At 35.8% G+C, this 26,383-nt stretch overlaps 3 protein-coding genes across 3 annotated transcripts; all 3 read right to left on the bottom strand.

The window, feature by feature from the left end:
* Positions 1-14,972: 14,972 nt before the first annotated feature.
* LOC137253050 (heat shock protein 23-like) lies at positions 14,973-15,880 on the bottom strand. The gene has a single exon (XM_067789351.1). It carries the CDS (start codon positions 15,642-15,644, stop codon positions 15,120-15,122), a length of 525 nt encoding a protein of 174 aa, XP_067645452.1. The 5' UTR covers positions 15,645-15,880; the 3' UTR covers positions 14,973-15,119.
* A 2,542-nt stretch (positions 15,881-18,422) lies between these two features.
* On the bottom strand, positions 18,423-19,265 carry LOC137233949 (heat shock protein 23-like). Its single transcript, XM_067757506.1, has one exon. The coding sequence runs from the start codon at positions 19,092-19,094 to the stop codon at positions 18,570-18,572; it is 525 nt and encodes a 174-aa protein (XP_067613607.1). The 5' UTR covers positions 19,095-19,265; the 3' UTR covers positions 18,423-18,569.
* Positions 19,266-25,430: 6,165 nt separating this feature from the next.
* On the bottom strand, positions 25,431-26,330 carry LOC137233948 (heat shock protein 23-like). The gene has a single exon (XM_067757505.1). The coding sequence runs from the start codon at positions 26,136-26,138 to the stop codon at positions 25,614-25,616; it is 525 nt and encodes a 174-aa protein (XP_067613606.1). The 5' UTR covers positions 26,139-26,330; the 3' UTR covers positions 25,431-25,613.
* Positions 26,331-26,383: the final 53 nt, after the last annotated feature.

Genomic DNA, 26,383 nt, shown 5'->3' with positions numbered 1-26,383 from the left:
GAAGGTATATATTATAGGGGCGTGGCAAATTGCCAAAATGTAGTAAAAAATCATAAAATTTTTGTTTACACAGCTATAACTCATAAACGGATGGATGGATTTAAAAAATTCTATTTTTCAGTAAAACTTTGAACTATTTACCTTCGATCTGCATAAAAAAAAAAATACTTGATTTCTTTCTTATATCAGCCAAATTATTTATACAAAAGTAACATTTTTATCAAAAAATGCGTGTGTGTTTGTTCGCTGTGAACTGTCCGCGCTAATTGCTTTTGAGTGAGGCTTGATGCGACACATACATACGTACATATATAGCATTCGCTGCGTTATTTAACTTCGGGCGTAGGTTTATAGGTATGTATGGATGTACATCACTACATAGTATAAAACAAAGTCGATTTTTCTGTCCCTATGTCCCTTTGAATGCTTAAACTTTTAAAAATACGCAACGGATTTTGATGCACTTTTTTTAATAGATAAAGAGTGATTGAAGAGGAAGTAACGGATGAACATATTTGGCTGAAAATTGGTGGAGGGGTAGCTTAGAACCAGGAGACAGACATAGGCTAATTTTATCCCGTTCTAGAAAGGGTCTTGAGATCAAAACGTGGACTGGGTAATCCTGGGATATGTTTGTACAATATGGGTATCGAATGTAAGCTGTTTATGAGTACTTTGATACGGGGTATTTTTCGTACCCACGTGTAACTAAGGTCTCGCGATATAAGCGAAAACTTGGACGCGGGTACCCCTAGAATGTGTTTATGGAATATGGATAACGAATGAAAGTTGTTGATGAGTGCTTTAGTACAGGGTAGTTTTCATACCTATTGGTGACTAGGGTCTCGAGATTGAGGCCAAAACGTGGACCCGGGTACCTCTAGAAAGTGTTTATAAAATATGGATAACAAATGAAAGCTGTTGATGAGTGCTTTAGTACAGGGTAGTTTTCATACCTATTTGTGAAGGGTCTCGAGATATAGGCCAAAACGTGCATCAGGCTAACACTAGGATGTATTTTCACATTATGGGTATCAAATTAAAGCTGCTGATGAGTGTTTTAGTACAGAGTAATTTTTATACCGCTGGGTGACTAGGGTCTCAAGATATGGGCAAAACCTGGACCCTGATGCCCCCAGAATGTGTGTGTAATATGGATATCAAATTAAAGTTGTTGCCGAGAGCTTTAAAGTAATTTTCATTGTGATATTCGATTTACTTGCATTAACCTGGCAAAACTGATAAATGTGCATGCGAAGCCGAAATAAAGACATGAATTAATAATACCCACATAACTATTTACATACGTCTTATTCGATTTGCCTGGTAATAAGGGATGAAGAAGAATGGGAAAAACTTTAGAGAAGAGAAAAGACGGAAGGAGGAGACTGAGAAAGAGATAGAGTGAGACGAAAATAGAGATAGATGAAGCGAAAAGACGGAGGGAGGAGTGAATAAAAGGATTAAGAAAAAGTGAGGAGGGGAGGGGGGCAGAGTTAGACGGAAAAAATTTATTAAAATGTATGGAGATAGACCAAATTTAGGGCAGAACAACGTCTGACGGGTCTGCTAGTTATTTATATAAAATATTCCCCGTGTGAAGAATCAGAAGAGCTTAAGTCTGGGTATAAAGTTTGGCTATTTACCATAGATATGAGATCATCGGTAATTTCAAAATCATTACAACATTTAGATAGGCGTTTTAACGAGCATCTAATATTAAGCAGCGCATTAAGCATTTTAATTTTTAGTTTGCTCCTTAATTTAGTTTTCAGAATTTTCATGACACTAAAAATTTTTTCAACCTCCGCGTTACTGAGTGATAATACTAAAAAACTAAATATGAATTCGACAAGTTCTAAAAAGGAGGTTCGTTTAATGCATTTTTATGTTCTCGGACTTCCGACCAATATTCCATGGTGGATTGTACATTTTTCCATTGTATAGTTATCATTTTTCGCCACTGCAGCTCTCTTAATGCTATTTGACTTGAAGAATAACTATACTTCTCTTTTTCAAAGTAAGAAAATACATCTGGCTTTGAAATTTTCAACGAATTTTCAGCTGAAAAAGAATTAATCTTTTGTAGAGAACTCATATTATTAGGTATTAGGTGTTCACAGCAGGCATGCTTAACCAACGAAACGATATCATTTCGTTACGATAATCAACGTTAATAAACGAAACGAAGTCATTTCGTTTCATTTATTAACGTTAAGATCGTCAAATTAACGAAATGATTTCGTTTCGTTTTCTGCCATATCAAAACGAAATCAAATCGTTTATGCTGATTATTAATTTCAAACTATGCTGGCAAAGCTGATTGATGGCGGAGTCATTAAAGGTGAAAGCATTATCCAAGCTGATTGCAACTTTTCTCATGAATTTTGACAGTACGAACATTTCTCAGAGTATTTTTGACATTACCACCAACGAATTACACAAACAAATTACATAGAGTTTGTGTGTGTATGTGCGCTCGTTGTTGCCACCTTACAGCTTCACCATGGCTATAGCATTGCCAGCACAATTCAAACATAAAGTATCACGTTAAAAACGTTAACGAAAGCTTTTCGTTTCGGTTAAAAACGAGATACAATTTATCTTGATAATTTCTTTATCGATAATATTTCGAAGTGTTTCAACGGAAACGGTGGAAATTTTTTGATAAACGATTAGCTTAACGTTAAGGTGCATCCCTGGTTCACAGGAACTATTGAAATTATTTTATTTTAGAAATTTTTAAAAATACATTCGGAGTAAAAAAGGCTAGAAAAAAGTCACGAAGCTAAACCCAAAATTTCGAGGCTAAAGGCAAAAAAAAAAGGCTAAATCTAGCCTCGAAAAGGCTAACCTGGCAACACTGCTCACAGCTGTTGCTGAAACAATCGGTTCGCTGAGCGCGCATATTGTGTTTTCAAGTGCTACGAGAAACTACGCGAAGGTTCTTGACCTTTTCAGGGTGTTCTGGCTGCATATAAATACAAATGTATGTACATATGTACAGAAATACCCTCTTTATAAGGGTATGTGAATGTGTGTATACAAACATTAGGGGGACTCATTTAACCTTATAAATGCCTTATAAAGTGCGTAAACGTATAAATTTATCTAGTGCGTAAACGAACTGTCAAATTTTGTATGAAAAATCATTTACACAATTTGTATAAAATTACGCGCACATTTCATGGTGGAAACGTGGTAAACTCAAAGGAATGCAACCTTGCAAACATAATTGCTGTCCTTTTCATCAAAAATCTCCGACATCAGCAAGTCATTTACAAGAATTTCTTAGTAAAGATGTTTTAGTTTTGATTTTTCACTTAATCTTGGCATTTTTTAATTTGTATAACAATCAAACACTTTTTGGCAATAATACAGCTGATCGACAATCAAGTTCTTCGAAAATATTACTAGGTGCGTTCATATAACAGCGTGTGTAAATGGATATAATTTTACACCTTATAAATTTATATGCTTTATTGAGAGTCCCCCTATTAACGGCAATAATAATTCTGTATGATAAGTTGGGATGTTAACCTCATCTATGGACATATTAGGGTGGCTCTTTGTTGTATAGAGAAAAAAAAATTCGAATAGCGCATAAACGAATATATACAAAGTCTTATGCCAATCTATAAAGATTAAGAGGTTGCGCAAAGAATTTTAAGTCCTGAAAAAGGACGAGTTCTAAACGTTTAAAGTGGTCATATTCCTTTATCCTTGAAACCTTTATTCCTTACTTTTCAATACTTTTTTAAAATGACTACAGTCAGAAAGATTCCAGCCCACAATAAATGAATTAGGGTGGACCAAAGAATTGTAAAAATTCGCCCTTTTTACGATTTGAAGCTTGCCCATACACAGCTCAAGGTTGTTTCAATATTTTTGGGGGTGAGAACGAGAATCGGAACACTTTGGAAAACAAGGGCCACCCTAGTGTATATGTATGTATTAATTTATATTCATATATTCCTGTATTACAAATGCTATAAATTAAACTGTGTATACTGTGTATTCTTGTATGTATGAATATGTGCACGATTTATTATAAAGTTAACCACTTTTTATACTCAGCTGAGAAGAGCTCACAGAGTATATTAACTTTGTTAGCATAACGGTAATCCGTTACGGCATAAACTAATCGAGATAGATATAGACTTCTATATATCAAAATGATCTGGGCGAAAAAAGAAATTCATTTAGCCATGTCCGTCCGTCCGCCCGTAAACACGATAAATGAGTAAATTTTGAGGTATCTTGATGAAATTTGGTATGCAGGTTCCTGGGCGCTCATCTCAGATCGCTATTTGAAATGAACGAAATCAGACTACAACCACGCCCACTTTTTCGATATCGAAAATTTCGAAAAACCGAAAAAGTGCGACAATTCATTACCAAAGACGGATAAAGCGATGAAACTTGGTGGGTGTGTTGACCTTATGACACAAAATAGAAAAGTAGTAAAATTTTCGACAATGGGCGTGGTAACGCCCACTTTTAAAAGAAGGTAATTTAAAAGTTTTGCAACCTGTAATTTCGCAATCGTTGAAGATATCATGATCATGGCAGGCACGTTAGTCCTATTACTATATGTGTGATAAATAAAAATTTGCCAAATCGGATGACGAACAAAAAATGTAATATCTTTACAGTATATAAGTGAATTATGTCAACATTCAACTCCAATAATAATATGGTGCAAACAAAATACAAAAATAAAAGAAATTTTCAAAATGGGCGTGGCTCCGCCCCTTTTCATTTAATTCGTCTAGAATACTTTTAAGGCCATAAGTCAAACAAAAATTTACCAATCTTTGTGAAATTTGGTAGCTGCATAGATTCTATGACGATAACGGTTTTCTGTGAAAATGGGCGAAATCGGTTTGAAGCCACGCCCAGTTTTCACACACAGTCGACCGTTTGTCCTTCCGCTCGGCCGTTAACACGATAACTTGAGCAAAAATCGATATATCTTCACTAAACTTGGTTCACGTACTTATTTGAACTCACTATAACCACGCCCATTTTTTCGATATCGAAAATTACGAAAAATAAAAAAAAATGCCATAATTCTGTACCAAATATGAAAAAAGAGATGAAACATGGTAAATGGATTGGTTTATTGACGCATAATATAACTTTAGAAAAAAACTTTGTAAAATGGGTGTGACACCTACCATATTAAGTAGAAGAAAATGAAAAAGTTCTGCAGGACGAAATCAAAAGCCCTTGGAATCTTGGCAGGAATACTGTTCGTGGTATGACATATATAAATAAATTAGCGGTACCCGACAGACGATGTTCTGGGTAACCCTGATCCACATTTTGGTCGATATCTCGAAAACGCCTTCACATATAAAACTAAGGGCCATTCCCTTTTAAAACCCTCATTTGATACCCATATCGTACAAACACATTCTAGAGTCACCCCTGGTCCACCTTTATGGCGATATCTCGAAAAGGCGTCCACCCGTAGAACTAAGGCCCACTCCCTTTTAAAATACTCATTAACACCTTTCGTTTGATACCCATATTGTACAAACGCATTCTAGAGTCACCCCTGCTCCACCTTTATAACGATATCCCGAAAATGCGTCCACCCATAGAACTAAGGCCCACTCCCTTTTAAAATACTCTTTAATACCTTCCATTTGAAACCCATATCGTATAACACAAATTCTAGAGTCACCCCTGGTCCGCCTTTATGGCGATATCCCGAAATGGCCACCACCTATAGAACTATGGCGCACTCCCTTTTAAAATACTCTTTAATACCTTCCATTTGAAACCCATGTCATACAAACACATTTCAGGGTTACCCTAGGTTCATTTTGCTAAATGGTGATTTCCCCTTATTTTGTCTCCAAAGCTCTCAGCTGAGTATGTAATGATCGGTTACACCCGAAATTAGCCTTCCTTACTTGTTTTCATTCCAACCATATTGAAAATGAAAGTAATGTTTGCTTGCCCTGCATATATGTATATTATATATACATATGTACATATTTTATAGTTTAAATAAACTTTTTTCCCAGTCTCAATCTCATTCCTTCTAACGGTCTCTGGTCTCATCTCTTCAAATGGATCTGTGTGTCAAAAATATCACATATCAATTTTTATGCCGATTTGAGATGTTTGTCGCGGAAGTGTCTACGAACGAAGGAACGTTCTAGTTGCTCCTTGGTAGGCCCCGGCGAAAACATTTTAACTATTCGCGAAACAGGTTTTTAGTGTATCCTGCGTATCGCCTCAACTACTGTTATCTAAATACGTTAAATGCATTAAATGGCCCAAAGCAGGCAAAAAATTGTCCTTATACAAAAACAGTCTTGATCTGATATTGAACTTTTAACAGTAGACATTGTAATGTCTATACAAAACTTCAGGTATTCTGCCGTTGTGTTTTTTGCATTTCACCATTCACAGCCACAATCAAGAGCATATGGTGGCCTCCTAGGCCAAAAACCCTTTATTTAACAGAGAGCGATGTTACAATTTTTCGACCAATATCTTGTTGTCTAGTAAGCAACGGGAATATTGTAGGAAGGCTCCATGTGGCGCTAGCTCCGAACGTTTTATCTGGGCGGCGTTTAGGTAAAATTATGCAGGAACCTTACTACGCCTAGATAGATAATATCCCGGTTCAGGCAGATATAGTTTTCGAAAAAATCAACTTTTATTATTTATATATTTAGGTTATTTTATTTTTAGGAAAAAAAAAAAAGTTTTGTAATTTTAAACAGTTAGATTTCAACTCTAATTAAGATAGCACCTGGAGATTCACGTCAATTTGGAAGGTATGACAGGAAACAACAATTATTAAACTAGCAGATTACTAAAAAATGTCTTCATCTTACTTTGAAAGAGATGCTGAATTTAAGCTTTACTTTTTTCATTCTGAGTTAATTCACTTTACAATAGAAAAATTATACAGCCAGAAATAGTTTCATACGGAGTAATTTGGAATACTACAGTTTCATTTAAAAAATAAAACGATTTTATGAAATTCTGCGTTTGCACACGCTCAAAATTGTTCTTATTGTAAAAATATATAAACTTATTTTTGTAGTATCATATCACAAAGGCATTAATTTAATTATCCGTAGAGGCAGAAAAAAACGAGTTTAACCAAAATTAGTATGTACTTTTTTATCAACGGTCTAATTAAAAGCTAAAAGAAACTCTTTTATTAAAGATTTTCGTGGTATTTATTCATAGCATTCAACACTAGTAACTATTTTAGTATTTTTAATACAAATTTAAATATTTATAATATAGAATTATAAAAGCTTTCATAGAAGAAAGGTATTAATCCTTTTTGCAGAAGATCTCTTACATCTCTTTTCTTGTTGTCACTCAACTCTTGTTTTTGAAAATATGCCGGCTTAAGTTCTATTGCTGTAATAGGCTTCATTTTTCTTCGTTTGTTTCTTACATTCACTTCCTCGTAAGTTTCTTGCTTGTAAGATGTTTTGTAAAAAAAATGTGGTGGGGTGCTCTTTAGTCATTTTTAAAACCTTTATTTCATTCCAATTTAAATCTTTTTCATCCATATTGGTATTAAAATTGTATCCCCATCCACATTGGTATTAAAATTGTATCATAGAATGATTCAAAGTTTAGCTCGTGTACTTTTAAAGGTGGGTTGGTTTTTTTTTGCATTTTTAATTAAAGCTAAATATTGATCAGGGGTATACACAGGGCCAGAATTTAAGTTCTTTTTTACCTCTCTTTCAATAATGCTGTGCACGCTATCGGCCTCATTTTGTGTATGACCTCTGATTAAGAACTTATGTGTAATACTATTAATTTTTAAGTTTTGTACAGGAAAGAAATACAAAGAAGCTACAAATTTGTTTTTAAAATAACAATGTACGTTTTCATATGCTGCTTTGGATTCGTTTCTTGTTAGTTCTGCCACAGTCAAGTTGTAACAATTTAATTTTGATTTGTAGTAAAATGAAGAAGTTTGTCCTCTCGGAGATTGCAATACTGCCTCTAAATCATACACAGCTACTTTAAAGTTATTGTTGACTTTATTACGACCATTTAGCTTTTCATCCCTGCTTAAATCTTTTTCCTCTAAATGAGTGTTATATTTTTCCTCTAGCTCGTCATTTAAATCAAGTTTCCTATTATTTCGAGATACGCAAAGGTCACACTGGTCCTTTTTGGGGTGATGAAGACCAATTTTGAATTCGGTTTTAAATATATCATAGTATTTTTGATATGATCCAGGATCTTTTAAATTATCGTATTGCTGGCTTCTAAAATCATTAAATAAATCTCGTTTAGTTTTACTACCATCTATGTACTCTTTAGACGAGGAGGCTCTGGCGTAATGCGCTTCAATACGAGGAATTGAATTTATATGCGCTTTTATATCCTCAGTCAGTTGAGGGTTCTTGGAACTGCAAGATTTTCCTCACAAATCTTGTAGATCCAATACGTGCTCCTCCGACTTTGCTTGAACTGTATAACTCATACGTTCTGAAATATCTAAAGTTGTTTTAATGAATGTTTTGCATACTCTTATGTTCTTATTATCTACTGGGAAATAAAATGCTTTATTGTTTTGTCTTGGCTGCTCGGCATTTGAATACCTATATTTTGGGCTAACGTCGATCATGCACGAAAGCAAATAAGTCTTTTGCTTCAATAAGTCACCCAAATCCCAAAATTTCCGGAAAATTTCGTACCTATCTTCGATGCTAATTTTTTCAGAACATTTAAATCTACATTTTTGATTACATGGTGTTTTAAGGCAACGTGCCGGGACGATTTTTTGAGCTCTGGTTACATAAAATTTACCTCTGTTACGAAATCTTTTCATTTTATTCTGTTTCCAATTTAAGGGCTGAGATATACGTTTGGTTTTTTTTTGAGTTGAACAAATGACTCTTCATATGAACTCACTGAAGAAGAAGATTGATAAAACAGATAGTTATTTCTACGAAACGCGCATTGGAAAGTTGGATCTGCATCGCTGAGATCGGCATCACTTTCATCTGTGTATACAGGAGACGTTTGGAATTTTAAAATCGACCTTGTTTGACGTGTAGGTCGAGTATTTGAGTTCTTAAAGTACGCTGTTGTACAATAGAAACAGCATTATGTAAATCGTATAAAAGTACTTACGTTATCATTTCTATAATTAATTTGCTACGGAGTAATAACTTCAGAAGATGCGGTACTAGTTAAAGAAGGGATAAAAAAACTTCTGTGATTTCTTTAGGATCTTCCTCGTTTTCTGATAAGCTACTATCAACCTCATATTGAGGAACCAAGCTTTTAATATGCTGAGCATCCATTGCTTCAACTTCTATATTTTCAGTTATAAAATTTTAATAAATAAATTTAGTTAATTGAAATAAAGCACCATAATTATTTAAAAATAATGGATTTGTCTGTATTTACCTCTTCCCAATGTAAAACAGCTGGATACGGATTTAAATAATTCTTGATGTTTCTTAAGTTTTGAGTTTCTTAGTATTTAGCCATGAATGTTAAAAAATTTTGAAGTATAATACAAAGTTTACTTTATTATACCATAAATTATCGAAAACTAAAGGTTTATTTCTATCAAAGCATATTCAAAGAGCATAGCGGGAGTAACGCTGAATTCGATCAGTTTACAATTAACAGGTTAGCTGCGAAAATTTATAATACAAAGATGCAAAGGAATCTATTTCCGCCATTTTTGTCTCAATGACTATTACATAAGATTGAATATAATGGCCTCTGCCAGCTATCAAAATTTATCAGAATATCTAAAAAATGAAAATTTCGAGCGACATCTGTTTACTTTGGAACGGGCGACATTATTTTTTGCGGAATCCTTCGCAGTTTTCAGACAGTTCAGAGCAGGCCCGTCGAGAGGGGGGGGGGGGGGGGGGAGGAGGGGGGATTCCCCCGGGCTCGGGGTTTCTTAGGGAGCCCGCGATTTAGAGGTACTAAGAATTTTTTTTTTAAATTCAGGAGAGTTTAGTTGTTCCATGTGCACATTTTAAGCCGAATTTCAAAAGCAACGAATATTGATAATGATTTTTTGCCTGGACCTGAGGAGACAATAAAAACATCAAACAAAAATGTATGTTTACATGAATCGGAAATCGTAAAGTTTTCGTTGCGACACTGATGGAGGTTCATCTTCAAAAAGTCTTCGAACAATACCACCAACTCTGTATCAAAGTCCAGATTATTTAAACGACTTCGATATCGGTACCGTGAATAATGAGTTTTTGCGAGCTGAAGAAGTCAACGAAATAATTCGTCGAGGTCTTCAAAAGTGTACTGTTATTTTTCCTCGTGATTGTCATGACGAGGCATTTCCTACCTCGTTGTTAAACAGAATCTTGCCAAATGGAGAGAAAGTGGAGCGTGACTGGTTAGTGTGGAGTGCCAGTAGCAATGTTTTTATTGCCTACCATGTCAGTCAGAACCCTTTTTTCAGAAAGCCAAAATTCAGGAGTCAAATTTCAGAAGACAAAATTCTGAAAGTAATCAGACAGCAAAAAAACATAAAATTTTACGCAAAATTTAATGTTTTTCTGCTGTCTGATTACTTTCTGAGTTTTGACTTCTGAAATTTTTTCAGCCTGGAACACAGTAACGCCGAAAGAATTATGGAATATGTATAATATCACCAAATTGGGTGAAGTCCGCTCAAATAATTCTATCGAAAGGTGGCACAACGTCATTCGAAGTGTGTTTGGAACACATGCTAACATATTTAATTTCATAAATAAAATAAAAAACGAGCATGCAATAACAGAAACGAAACTGCAGCAATTTTCAGCCGAGCCATATCGGAAACGCAAGATAAAATATAAAGACTTCGCTTTTATACTCAGTTGAGCAGAGCTCACAGAGTATATTAACTTTGATTGGATAACGGTTGTTTGTGCAGGTATAAAGGAATCGAGATAGATATAGACTTCCATATATCAAAATCATCAGGATCGAAAAAAAAATCGATTGAGCCATGTCCGTCCGTCCGTCCGTCCGTTAACACGATAACTTGAGTAAATTTTGATGAAACTTGGTATGTAGGTTCCTGAGCACTCATTTCAGATTGCTATTTAAAATGAACGATATCGGACTATAACCACGTCCACTTTTACGATATCGAAAATTTCGAAAAACCGAAAAAGTGCGATAATTCAATACCAAAGACGGATAAAGCGATGAAACTTGGTAGGTGAGTTGAACTTATGACGCGGAATAGAAGATTAGTAAAATGTTGGACAATGGGCGTGGCACCGCCCACTTTTAAAAGAAGGTAATTTAAAAGCTTTGCAAGCTGTAGTTTGGCAGTCGTTGAAGATATCATGATGAAATTTGGTAGGCACGTTACTCCTATTACTATATGTGTGCTAAATAAAAATTAGCGAAATCGGATGACGAACACGCTCACTTTTAAAAGTTTTTTTTTAAGTCTAATTTTAACAAAAAATTTAATATCTTTACAGTATATAAGTAAATTATGTCAACATTCGACTCCAGTAATGATATGGTCCAATAAAATACAAAAATAAAAGAAAATTTCAAAATGGGCGGAGCCACGCCCTTTTTCATTTAATTTGTCTAGAATACTTTTAAGGCCATAAGTCAAACAAAAATTTACCAATCCTTGTGAAATTTGGTAGGGGTTTAGATTCTAGGACGGTAAATGTTTTCTGTGAAAATGGGCGAAATCGGTTGAAGCTACGCCCAGTTTTTATACACAGTCGACGGTCTGTCCTTCCGCTCGGCCGTTAACACGCTAACTTGAGCAAAAATCGATATATCTTTACTATACTCAGTTCACGTACTTATCTGAACTCACTTTGTATTGGTATAAAAAATGGTCGAAATCCGACTATGACCACGCCCACTTTTTCTATATCGAAAATTACGAAACATGAAAAAAATGCCATAATTCCATACCAAATACGAAAAAAGGGATGAAACATGGTATTTGGATTGGTTTATTGACGTAAAATATAACTTTAGAAAAAAACTGTAAAATGGGTGTGACAGCTACCATATTAAGTAGAAGAAAATGAAAAAGGTCTGCAGGGCGAAAAAAAAAACCCTTGAAATCTTGGCAGGAATACTGTTTGTGGTATTACATATATAAATAAATTAGCGGTATCCGACAGATGATGTTCTGGGTTACCCTGGTCCACATTTTGGTCGATATCTGGAAAACGCCTTCACATATACAACCACCACCACTCCCTTTTAAAACCCTCATTAATACCTTTAATTTGATACCCATATCGCACAAAAACATTCTAGAGTCACCCCTGGTCCACCTTTATGGCGATATCTCGAAAAGACGTCCACCTATAGAACTAAGGCCCACTCCCTTTTAAAAAGACTCATTAACACCTTTCATTTGATACCCATATCGTGCAAACAAAATCTAGAGTCACCCCTGGTACTATGCGTTGACATCTGGGGCCCTATTCAGTAACTATGAGTTTTGAAATGTATATTTTTCTTTCATACAAATTATATGAAGAAGAAGGTGGCCCAATCCCTTACAAGGAAGAACCATAAGAAAAATTGCCATATTTTTTGGTATGCAACTACTGGCGGGACGGGACCTACTTGTTTTATACCGACTCCGAACAGAATCTGCAAGGTAGGTGAGTTAGTGCTTGCCAAACATTGCCGAGGGGGACCCCGTTTAGAAACATTTTCTTCTAATTGAAAATCCTTGTTTCTAAAATTTTGATGTTGCTTTTCCCCGGGCGTGAACCCAGGATGTTCGGTGTGGTAGTCGGTTTTAGGCCGGCCCGGACTTGAAACTCTGCCACTTTTAACGAGTAAGCTGCAATGTGCGGTATTATTTTATGTTATCAACCTAAAGTGGCAAGTTTGAACTCTATTCAACTTTAACTGGGGTTTAAATTCGCACTGAAAAACTAGACATTATTATGTCCTCAAAAGGCATGGCGGAACAATACAAGATGACAGCATGGTGACATACCTACAAACAAATAAAAATTGCATGTACTTTGTTTTTGTAAATTCGATGGACCAATGTCAAAATCGTACTGCGCCGGAAGTTCATGTATCAAATCAAATAAAAACAAGTAAGGAAGGCTAAGTTCGGGTGTAACCGAACATTACATACTCAGCTGAGAGCTTTGGAGGTAAAATAAGGGAAAATCACCATTTAACAAAATGAACCTAGGGTAACCCTGGAATGTGTTTGTATTACATGTGTATCAACTGAAAGGTGTTAATGATTATTTAAAACGTGGTTGGCCTTAGTTCTATAGGTGGACGCCTTTTCGAGATATCGCAATAAGGGTTGACCAGATGTGACTCTAGAATGTGTTTGTACAATATGGGTATCAAATTAAAATTATTAATGAGGGTTTTAAAAGGGAGTAGCCCTTAGTTGTATATTTGAAGGCGGTAGGTGTCACACCCATTTTACAAAGTTTTTTCTAAAATTATATTTTGCGTCAATAAACCAATCCAATTACCATGTTTCATCTCTTTTTTCATATTTGGTACAGAATTGCCATTTTTTTCATTTTTCGTAATTTTCGATATCGGAAAAGTGGGCGTGGTCATAGCCGGATTTCGGCCATATTTTATACCAAGATAAAGTGACTTCAGATAAGCACGTGAACTAGGTTTAGTTAAGATATATCGTTTTTTGCGCAAGTTATCGTGTTAACGGCCGAGCGGAAGGACAGACGGTCGACTGTGTATAGAAACTGGCCGTGGCTTCAACCGATTTAGCCCATTTTCACAGAAAACAGTTATCGTCATAGAATCTATGGCCCTACCAAGGATTGGTAAATTTTTGTTCGACTTATGGCCTTAACAGTATTCTAGACGAATTAAATGAAAAGGGGCGGAGCCACTCCCATTTTGAAAATTTATTTTATCTTTGTATTTTGTTGCACCATATCATTACTGGAGTCGAATGTTGACATAATTTACTTTTATACTGTAAAGATATTAAATTTTTTGTTAAAATTAGACTTAAAAAAAAACTTTTAAAAGTGGGCGTGTTCGTCATCCGATTTCGCAAATTTTTATTTAGCACACATATAGTAATAGGAGTAACGTGCCTACCAAATTTCATCATGATATCTTCAACGACTGCCAAACTACAGCTTGCAAAACTTTTAAATTACCTTCTTTTAAAAGTGGGCGGTGCCACCCCCATTGTCCAAAATTTTTCTAATTTTCTATTTTGCGTCATAAGTTCAACTCACCTACCAAGTTTCATCGCTTTATCCGTCTTTGGTAATGAATTATCGCACCTTTTCGGTTTTTCGAAATTTTCGATATCGAAAAAGTGAGCTTGGTTGTAGTCCGATTTCGTTCATTTTAAATAGCGATCTGAGATGAGCGCCCAGAAACCTACATACCAAATTTCATCAAGATATCTCAAAATTTACTCAAGTTAGCGTGTTTGCAGACCGACGGCCGGACGGATGGACGGACATGGCTAAATGAATTTCTTTTTTCACACAGATCATTTTGATATATAGAAGTCTATACCTATCTCGATTAGTTTATCCCGTTACGGATTACCGTTATGCGAACAAAGTTAATATACTCTGTGAGCTCTGCTCAGCTGACTATGAAAAGTTTATAATCAGCTGTCCTATGCTGCCACCTTGTATCGTTGCGCCATCTCAAAAGGGGATCAATCTGGGCACCACTCTAATACTTAAAGAGTTCAAAGCTTGGTGTTTAGCTTCAAGGATTGGTATGTACGCATGTATGTGTAAACATACTAATGTGTTTAAATTATCCCCTATTGATAGGACAACAAATTAAAGAGCAATCAGAAAATTATTTTTAGGGTAAGCGACATCGCGAGGTTTGCAACAAATTTGACCAACACCACTGGTTAAAACGACACGACTTAAGGTTCCACAGGAAAAGTTTACTTAAAGAGTGACATTAATTGTTGACCACCATAAATAATAAAAAAAAGAACACATAGCTTTATGTTTTAAGTATTATTTTATTATTCTGAACACAAACTTTAATTTGCAGACTTTACTCTCTTAACAGTTCAATAATTAAATGTATTTGAATATATACAACGGATTTCAGTGACTAAAACGAGTGACAATGTTAAAGCTTGAAGTTTATTTCTTTTTCTTCTTATCCTTCTGTTCTTCGGGTTTTTCTTTTGGATTTTCCTTAACGTTTAAGTGTGCTGGGCCAGTCTGCTGGATTTGTATCACCCGTTCGTTGGCTTTGTCTTCGATGGCTTCTGGTTTAGGTACACTAACTGTTAACACACCATCCGATGACAACGTGGAAATCACCTTATCGGCATCGTAACCCTTTGGCAGTGCGTAACGACGGATAAAATGACGTGAAATATAACCATGATCATCTTCACGTTCCTCATGTTTGCCCTCGACCACGATGTGGTCATCAACCACTTTAACAGTTAGCTCACTTGGTTTATATTGTTGTACATCCATACTCGCTTGGAATCCATCTTTACCCACTGTGGCTATTGGTAAGTCTCTTTCAAATTTCCGCAATTGGCCGCTTGGTGAGGTTGTAACTGCAGGCCAACGAGTATAAAACACCGGCTCGTAGAATGGAGTCAAACGGCTGAAATCATCTGCCAAACTCAGGAGCAATGGTAGCGTCGACATTTTTACTTTGTTTTATTCTTTATTCACTTTAATAAACAAACTTTGCGAAAAATTTGTGTTGAAATATTTAGCTTTTGTTTATATTTATGTATGCTTTGTGAGCGCTTATTCAGCGTGTTACTTTGTTGCAGTTTGAAATTCAACTATGCCGCTCATCGCAAAACGAGCCCCTTTTATACTCACAGCTGTTGCTGAAACAATCGGCTCGCTGAGCGCGTATATTGTGTTTTCAAGTGCTACCAGAAACTACGCGAACGTTCTTGACCTATTCAGTGTGTTCTGGCTGCATATAAATACAAATGTACGTATGTATATAAAGAAAGACCCTCTTTATATGGGCATGTGAATGTGTGTACAAACATAACGGCAGTAATTTCTGTATGATAATTTGGGATTATTAGCCTCATCTATAGGCATATTAGGGTGGCTCTTCGTTGTATGGAGAAAAAAAATTCGATTAGCGCTAAACGAATATATACAAAGTCTTATGCCAATCTATGAAGTTTAAGAGGTTGTGCATAGAACTTGAAGTCCTGAAAAAGGAGGAGTTCTAAACGTTTCAAGTGATCATATTCATTTATCCTAGAAACATTTACTCCTTTTCAAAGCAATTTTATGTCTTTAATTTATTACTTTTTTAAAATACCTACAATCTTAGATATCGGTCAACTAAGATTAAAATATAATACGAATGAAAACAGTTTTTCTTCATTCATTGTATAGAAGAAATGACCAACACCCGTCACGGAAAAAATTCTCAAAACTAAACAGAAATTGATAGCTATATAAAATTTGCAACCGTTAAAGTCAAGTAACATAAGGTACAAGCTTGCGCTCATACAAGTGAAAAATCTTTCTATTCCTCCATTTCCATACCCTACCTGTCCAATAATAGCTGACAAGGAGAACGGCTGTCGCGAATGACAAGAGAATGGTTTGTTTTTTGCTCGCGGTTATTAAATTGAAGTGCCATGAATTGTACATTTGTGTTTCAAATCAGCTTTTCCTTTAAATGTTTCTACAGAAAATTAGACTACATTTTAATATTCATTTCTAAAATCTAGTTAATGGACAAAATATGAGCAGCCAATTAAGCAAACATTTTAAAATATGTAAATAATGCAATATACCAGTCGTCTAAAAAATGTTTGAAAAACACTATTGAACAAATTATTTAATTAATCGAACAGCGATTGAACAGGTGATCGAGGCTGTTTACTATTGTGAACATTTTTATCAAACATTCGCCACTTGTATGAATTCAGAGTGCCTGCGTACTTAAAAATTTCTAAAAATTCATAATAGAAAGTTGAAAATTTTCATTTTTCGTAATTTTCGATATCGGAAAAATGGGCGTGGTCATAGCCGGATTTCGGCTATATTTTATACCAAGATAAAGTGACTTCAGGTAAGTGCGTGAACTAAGTTTAGTTAAGATATATCGTTTTTTGCGCAAGTTATCGTGTTAACGGCCGAGCGGAAGGACAGACGGCCGACTGTGTATAGAAACTGGGCGTGGCTTCAACCGATTTCGCCCATTTTCACAGAAAACAGTTATCGTCATAGAATCCATGTCCCTACCAAATTTCACAAGGATTGGAAATTTTTGTTCGACTAATGGCCTTGAAAGTGTTCTAGACGAATTAAATGAAAAGGGGCGGAGCCACGCCCATTTTGAAATTTTCTTTTATCTTTGTATTTTGTTGCACCATATCATTACTGGAGTCGAATGTTGACATAATTTACTTTCATACTGTAAAGATATTAAATTTTTTGTTAAAATTAGACCTTAAAAAAAACAATTTTTTAAACGTGGGCGTGTTCGTCATCCGATTTCGCTAATTTTTATTTAGCACACATATAGTAATAGGAGTAACGTGCCTACCATATTTCATCATGATATCTTCAACGACTGCCAAATTACAGCTTGCAAAACTTTTAAATTACCTTCTTTTAAAAGTGGGCGGTGCCACGCCCATTGTCCAAAATTTTTCTAATTTTCTATTTTGCGCCATAAGGTCAACGCGCCTACCAAGTTTCATCGCTTTATCCGTCTTTGGTAATGAATTATCGCACCTTTTCGGTTTTTCGAAATTTTCGATATCGAAAAAGTGAGCTTGGTTGTAGTCCGGTTTCGTTCATTTTAAATAGCGATCTGAGATGAGCGCCCAGAAACCTACATACCAAATTTCATCAAGATATCTCAAAATTTACTCAAGTTAGCGTGTTTACAGACCGACGGAAAGACGGACGGACGGACGGACATGGCTAAATGAATTTCTTTTTTCACCCAGATCATTTTGATATATAGAAGTCTATATCTATCTCGATTAGTTTATCCCGTTACGGATTACCTTCATGCGAACAAAGTTTATATACTCTGTGAGCTCTGCTCAGCTGACTATGAAAAGTTTATAATCAGCTGTCCCATGCTGCCACCTTGTATCGTTGCGCCATGTCAAAAGGGGAGCAATCTGGGCACCACTCTAATACTTACAAATTTCAAGGCTTGGTGTTTAACTTCAAGGATTGTATGTACGAATGTATGTATATACATACTAATGTGTTTAAATTATCCCCTATTGATAGGACAACAAACCAAAGAGCAAGCAAAACATTATTTTTTCAGGGTAAGCGACATCGCGAGGTTTGCAACAAATTTGACCAACATAACTGGTTAAAACGACTCGACTTATGGTTCCACAGGAAAAGTTTACTTAAAGAATGACATTAATTGTTGACCACCATAAATAATAAAAAAAAAAAAGAACACATAGCTTTATGTTTTAAGTATTATTTTATTATTCTGAAAACAAACTTTAATTTGCAGACTTTACTCTCTTAACAGTTCAATAATTAAATGTATTTGAATATATACAACGGATTTCAGTGACTAAAACGAGTGACAATATTAAAGCTTGAAGTTTATTTCTTTTTCTTCTTATCCTTCTGTTCTTCGGGTTTTTCTTTTGGATTATCCTTAACGTTTAAGTGTGCTGGGCCAGTCTGCTGGATTTGTATCACCCGTTCGTTGGCTTTGTCTTCGATGGCTTCTGGTTTAGGTACACTAACTGTTAACACACCATCCGATGACAACGTGGAAATCACCTTATCGGCCTCGTAACCCTTTGGCAGTGCGTAACGACGGATAAAATGACGTGAAATATAACCATGATCATCTTCACGTTCCTCATGTTTGCCCTCGACCACGATGTGATCATCAACCACTTTAACAGTTAGCTCACTTGGTTTATATTGTTGTACATCCATACTCGCTTGGAATCCATCTTTACCCACTGTGGCTATTGGTAAGTCTCTTTCAAATTTCCGCAACTGGCCGCTTGGTGAGGTTGTAACTGCAGGCCAACGAGTATAAAACACCGGCTCGTAGAATGGAGTCAAACGGCTGAAATCATCTGCCAAACTCAGAAGCAATGGTAGCGTCGACATTTTTACTTTGTTTTATTCTTTATTCACTTTAATAAACAAACTTTGCGAAAAATTCGTGCTGAAATATTTAGCTTTTGTTTATATTTATGTATGCTTTGTGAGCGCTTATTCAGCGTGTTACTTTGTTGCAGTTTGAAATTCACCTATGCCGCTCATCGCAAAATCGGGCCCCTTTTATACTCACAGCTGTTGCTGAAACAATCGGCTCTCTGAGCGCACATACTGTGTTTTCAAGTGCTACCAGAAACTACGCATAGCGGAATGATAGTTTATAATCAGCTGTTCCATGCTGCCACCTTGTATCGTTGCGCCATGAAACTACGCGAACGTTCTTGACCAATTCAGTGTGTTCTGGCTGCATATAAATACAAATGTACGTATGTATATACAGAAAGACCCTCTTTATATGGGCATGTGAACGTGTGTACAAACATAACGGCAGTAATTTCTGTATGATAATTTGGGATTATTAGCCTCATCTATAAGCATATTAGGGTGGCTCTTCGTTGTATGGAGAAAAAAAATTCGATTAGCGCTAAACGAATATATACAAAGTCTTATGCCAATCTATGAAGTTTAAGAGGTTGTGCATAGAACTTGAAGTCCTGAAAAAGGAGGAGTTCTAAACGTTTCAAATGATCATATTCCTTTATCCTAGAAACATTTACTCCTTTTCAAAGCAATTTTATGTCTTTAATTCATTGCTTTTTTAAAATGACTACAGTCTTAGATATCGGACAACTAAGATTAAAATATAATACGAATGAAAACAGTTTTTCTTCATTCATTGTATAGAAGAAATGACCAACACCCGTCACGGAAAATATTCTCAAAACTAAACAGAAATTGATAGCTATGTATGTATATGAAATTTGCAACCGTTAAAGTCAAGTAACATAAGGTACAAGCTTGCGCTCATACAAGTGAAAAATCTTTCTATTCCTCCATTTCCATACCTACCTGTCCAATAATAGCTGACAAGGAGAACGGCTGTCGCGAATGGCAAGAGAATGGAAGATAGGTTTGTTTTTTGCTCGCGGTTATTAAATTGAAGTGCCATGAATTGTCCATTTGTGTTTCAAATCAGCTTTTCCTTTAAATGTTTCTACAGAAAATTAGACTACATTTTAATATTCATTTCTAAAATCTAGTTAATGGACAAAATATGAGCAGCCAATTAAGCAAACATTTTAAAATATGTAAATAATGCAATATACCAGTCGTCTAAAAAATGTTTGAAAAACACTATTGAACAAATGATTTAAGTAATCGAACAGCGATCGAACATGTGATCGAGAATTGTATGAATTCACAATGCCTGCGTACTTGAAAATTTCTAAAAGTTGAAAATTTTGGGGGCAATTGAAGTCATGGCACCTCTTCTATTTATAACTTTTTTATTATTTGTAATTTTTGACTCCAAACTCTCTTTTTCTCGTCACATTACTTCATTGCTTCAAAATTTTTTGCAATGGTTGGGTTCAGTAGACGTAACACCAGTGACTTTAAGGACCCTATGACGTTGAAGGCACTTTATATGTATATCCTTGGTCAGAAGTGGTCTTGAATATTGCTCAATAATATGGAATCCTGGTTCGATTCGAGCTCAAGGCCAGAACAATAATTTTTTTCTAATGATAATTATTGTTATTTTTTAATTTTTCTAAATTTGAAAAATTGTATTTTGTTTTTGGAATAGTAAGTAGAAAATTTGTCAGACAACCTGCCATAGCTGCGCAGATAGATCCATTTCGAAGGGTGCTAAGCCTTCATCATCAGTACGCTTTAGGCACTGTACGCTTTAGGCACTGATGATGAAGGCTTAGCACCCTTCGAAATGGATCTATCTGGGCAGCTATGGCAGGTTGTCTGACAAATTTTCTACTTACTATTCCAAAAACAAAATACAATTTTTCAAATTTAGAAAAATTAAAAAATAACAATAATTATCATTAGAAAAAAATGATTGTTCTGGCCTTGAGCTCGAATCGAATCTTGAATCATTTATCAATAGGCCGATAAAAACAAAAACAATATGGAATCCTTTCTATGAATCTAACTCCTATAAAATTGAGGAAGTTCAAAAAATTGTTACAGAAATTGCTTTACGTATGTTTTACTGGCCAGACGGCCTCCCATCATATACCAGCAGGTACAAATTGCTTGATATGCAGGCTTTGCATGACAGAAAAACTTTTATCTCACTCATGCTTGCCGTTTAAGCTTGAATTGTTTTCTAGTTTTAACTAGTCTGTAAGAAAGCATGTAGTTATCGGCATGTAAGAATTGGAGTAGATTATGGGCAGCGCAAAGCATTTATCAAACACCAAAGGCATACCTCAATGGGGTGAATTCAATTTCAAGGGGTTGTGTTGCGCAACCCCCTCAAGGGATTGCCAGCGCAATATATAGCTTCTCAAATCCAATTGTCAACCTCACCTATCCGTGGCGAATCCCGTTTCATTGACAGCCGAGGCTCTGGCGACCCCAAGTTTCTCATGGAACAAGGGGTGGGGAGGACGGGATGGCCTAGAAGGTTTAATGTGGTCATATAAATCGTTCCCGAGATGGTCTGGCTAGTACTTTAATAGTGATTTGATACCGGGACGTACCGGATCTATGTATATCCGGCAAAGGACCATCAACATCGGTAACACTCCCCAAAGCCTTCGGGTAGTGTCTTTATCGTTAATATAACAACAACAAAGCATGCGCGTACAAAGAAATGACTAGTAATTCAGATTGATATTATTGACAGGTTGACTTAGCACATTCTTTTTAACAGCTGATGACTTAGCACATTTACACATCATTGCCCACAGCACGTAAAAATGAAAGATAAAAATATTTTTTTTTTTTTTTGTGATCGATGTAGGTGTTTTGAATTCAGTTTTAAAACTGCATTAAAATACAATTTTTCAAAAAAAAGTGATTTAGCACATTTTCACATTAAGCTAACGATATGTATGTTATATATACATATCACTCATTTACTTCAATAGAGTCATAACTCAAAAAACATAATTTTCCAGAAGAGCCATTCAAAGATTTTAATTGCCATATGTTGCGCATATAAAGGCACATTTTCATTTTGATAGCACGTGGTAACTGATCACAAAGATTTTTTTATACAACATAGATCATGATATTGGGTACGTATATATGTTATTAACTCAAAAGTTCTGTTTTTTGAGTTATGACACTATTGAAGTAAATGACCGATATGTATTTTATAGTTTAAATAAACTTTTTCCCCAGTCTCAACCTCATTCCTTCTAACGGTCTCTGCTCTCATCCCTTCAAACGGATCTGTGTGTCAAAAATATCACATATCAATTTTTATGGCGATTTGAGATGTTTTTCGCGAAAATGTTTACGAATTAATGAACGTTCTAGTTGCTCCTTGGTAGGCCCCGGCGAAAACATTTTAACTATCCCCGAAAGAGTTTTTTAGTGTATCCTGCGTATCGCCTCAACTACTGTTATCTAAATACGTTAAATACATTAAATGGCTCAAAGCAGGCAAAAAATTTCCTTATACAAAAACAGTCTTGATCTGATTTTGAACTTTTAACAGCAGACATTGTAGGTAATGTCTATAAAATGGTTCAGGTATTCTGCCATTATGTTTTTTGCATTTCACCATTCACAGCCACAATCAAAAGCATGTGGTGGCCTCCTAGTAGAGGTTTACGCTGGTCACTTAATCGGCGGCGGCGGCGTAGACTTTATTATATACCGGCGACGGCGGCGTGGCCAGCGCGCCGACAAAGTGATCGGCGCAAACCTCTGAATTGAATGGCTGGATTTCAGAGTATCATATTGTCCACAACTAATGAACTCTAATACCCGACGTCGCCACGATTTCTTTAAATCATTTATGGCTACATGGTGGTCACGCACAAAGGCGACTTACGGTTGCTATCAGTTATCTACTAATAAATAATCAAGACTCTATTGGCACAGTTTTACCGATTAGCATCAAAGCTGGATTATTGTTGATCCGAAAAAGGGCGCCTTCTTTTTTTCGGCTGCTTTTAAGAGCTACAATTCCCGAGGTGCGAACAGTAGCACCACCAGTCGCTACCACGCATCCTGGCCCTTATACCATATGCCAGGACAGAAGTCATAGGACTGCGACTTCGAACTCCTACTTTCGTCGACGTCACTTTCCTCGAAGCTCTAGGTGTAACTCCGAAGACATTCTGACGGATGTTTTTGTCGCGCTATGCTTCCGAGTTACACAAAAAAACAACATCTTGAAACGTTAGGGACTAACTATTCGGTCAAGGATGCCGCCATCGAAATCATAAGCAATCTAAGTGTATATCATTACGTAACTCATAGGTGAAAATGGTATAATCCTTGGCGAATCTACATAAAAAAAGGTTTAGAAATTTAGACCAAAATTTGCAGACGTTTGCTGGAGCCATCACGTGTAGGTCGTATTTAAACATGCTTCAAAGGCTATATCCAATATGATTCACTCCAAGGGACTAGTTGGGGATAGGGCTGCCATCTTTAGGAAATGTCAAACCGGGATATTTGGGCTTTGAATGATGATGTATGAAAATCAAAATTAAGATTGCAGACGCTATTTTATAGTTAAGCAAATAAAGTGATTTTTCAAACCCTTCACATACGTGTTGAAGATATATGCAACTTAAGTGTGAGCTGAGAAACATTTCAAAGGAGAATTTAAACCACTGGAGCCTACTAAAGGATTTTGCATCACTGATTTCGCTTATTCTTTCAACCAATCGGGATATAAAATTCGGCACCTTTTTCGCGCAACTTGCTTTTTTAACAACTTGAGGACAATTTGAAAATATGTTCGACTTGGCACATTTTATTTAAATTCATTGCATTTTATTAATTTTTTGAAAAAAGTATGCGAAGTGAGCATATAAATTTATTGTATAAATTTTGTTTAAGTCTTTTGTTTTAATAACTTGATGAATTCGGTGATACGAAATCCGTATTAAGCTGGCATTGAAATCGCCTGTTTTCTTAAATAACTTTTGAACGGTTAGAAAGTGTTTAATTTCGCAATTGGATTTTTATAACTGGCTGTGATGCGCATCAGTTGATGCCACTTTCGACCATATCCGACCAATTTCGAGATGAACAATAAATGGCCTAGACAGTCTTAAAAGAGTAGAAAATATAGTAACGCGCTCAGTCAGATATAGTTTTCCAAAAAATCAACTTGTATTGTAAATAACCTATAAAAAATTTAATCTTTCACAATCCATCGAAGATATCATGTTAAGAATTAGCGAATGTGTTACTACTTCTGCTAAGTAAAGTTAGAGAAAACTTGATTGAAGGGCTTACGCCACCTATTAACTTTTGGAAAATCTTAGATTTTTTGACACCTGCAGCCATATGCTTCCAAGCTGTTGGAGTCGTGTTCGAAAACTTTAAAATGGTTTCTATCGAGCGCAGTGCTTCTGTAAAAATATTAACCGATTTAAATGCTTTTAAAACCAAAACTTTCGTAAATCTATCGTCTTTTGCCTGATGTAGGATTTTCACGTGACTGTTGGAGAGGCTTGTTTCAAATGACTATACGACGTTATTTTTTAATAAAAAAATTCGAGAAATTTTTCATAAACACACTAATGTACCTATACTTATTGAAGCAATTGATATGAACTTGCTCAACATTCTTCGTTTTTCATTCAAAAAAAAAATCTCTAATATATGCATTGATATCTGATCGTGAAGGTGGCCCAACCTCTTACAAGGAAGAACCGTAAGAAAAATTGCCATATTTTGTGGTATACAACTACTGGCGGGACGGACCTACTTGTTATATGCCGACTCCGAACAGCATCTGCGAGATAGATGAGTTTTCACTGAGAACTTTTCATGGCAGAAGTACACACTCGGAGTGCTTGCCAAACACTGCCGAGGGGCGACCCCGTTTAGAAAAATGTTCTTCTAATTGAAAAACCTTCCTTCTAAAATTTTGATGTTGCTTTGCCCGGAGCGTGAATACAGGATCTTCGGTGTGGTAGTCGGTTTCTGCCACTTAGCTGCGATGTGCGGTATTATTTTATGTTATCAAAGTGGCAAGTTTAAACTCTAGTCAACTTTAACTGGAGTTTAAAATTCGCACTGAAAAACTAGACATTATATCCCCTATTGATAGGACAACAAACTAAAGAGCAATCAGAACAACATTTTTTCAGGGTAAGCGATATCGCGAAGTTTACAACAAATTTGACCAACACCACTGTTTAAAACGACACGACTTAAGGTTCCACAGGAAAAGTTTATTCAAAAAGTGGCATTAATTGTTGACCACCATAAATAATATAAAAGAACACGTAGCTTTTAAGATGTGTTTTATTATTCTGAACACAAAGTTAAAAAATAATAAAAAAAAAAAAAAACCAATACAAAAAGTAATTTGCAGACTTTACTCTCTTAACAGTTCAATAATTTAATGAATTTGAATGTATACACCGGATTTCAGTGACTAAAACGACTGACAATATTAAAGCTTGAAGTTTATTTCTTTTTGTTCTTATCCTTCTGTTCTTCGGGTTTTTCTTTTGGATTTTCCTTAATGTTTAAGTGTGCTGGGCCAGTCTGCTGGATTTGTATCACCCGTTCGTTGGCTTTGTCTTCGATGGCTTCTGGTTTAGGTACACTAACTGTTAACACACCATCCGATGACAGCGTGGAAACCACCTTATCGGCCTCGTAACCCTTTGGAAGTGCGTAACGACGGATAAAATGACGCGAAATATAACCATGATCATCTTCACGTTCCTCATGTTTGCCCTCGACCACGATGTGATCATCAACCACTTTAACAGTTAGCTCACTTGGTTTGTATTGTTGTACATCTAGACTCGCTTGAAATCCATCTTTACCCACTGTGGCTATTGGTAAGTCTCTTTCAAATTTCCGCAACTGGCCGCTTGGTGAGGTTGTAACTGCAGGCCAACGAGTATAAAACACCGGCTCGTAGAATGGAGTCAAACGGCTCAAATCATTTGCCAAACTCAGGAGCAATGGTAGTGTCGACATTTTTACTTTATTTTGTTTTTTATTCACTTTAATAAACAAACTTTGCGAAAAATTTGTGTTGAAATATTTATCTTTTGTTTATATTTATGTATGCTTTGTGAGCGCTTATTCAGCGTATTACTTTGTTGCAGTTTGAAATTCAACTATGCCACTCATCGGAAAACCGAGCCCCTTTTATACTCACAGCTGTTGCTGAAACAATCGGCTCGCTGAGCGCACATACTGTGTTTTCAAGTACTACCAGA

This window comes from Eurosta solidaginis, chromosome 5 (assembly GCF_040869045.1).
Source record: "Eurosta solidaginis isolate ZX-2024a chromosome 5, ASM4086904v1, whole genome shotgun sequence".
NCBI classification, from domain to species: domain Eukaryota; kingdom Metazoa; phylum Arthropoda; class Insecta; order Diptera; family Tephritidae; genus Eurosta; species Eurosta solidaginis.
This window is presented reverse-complemented; position numbering and strand designations above follow the sequence as displayed.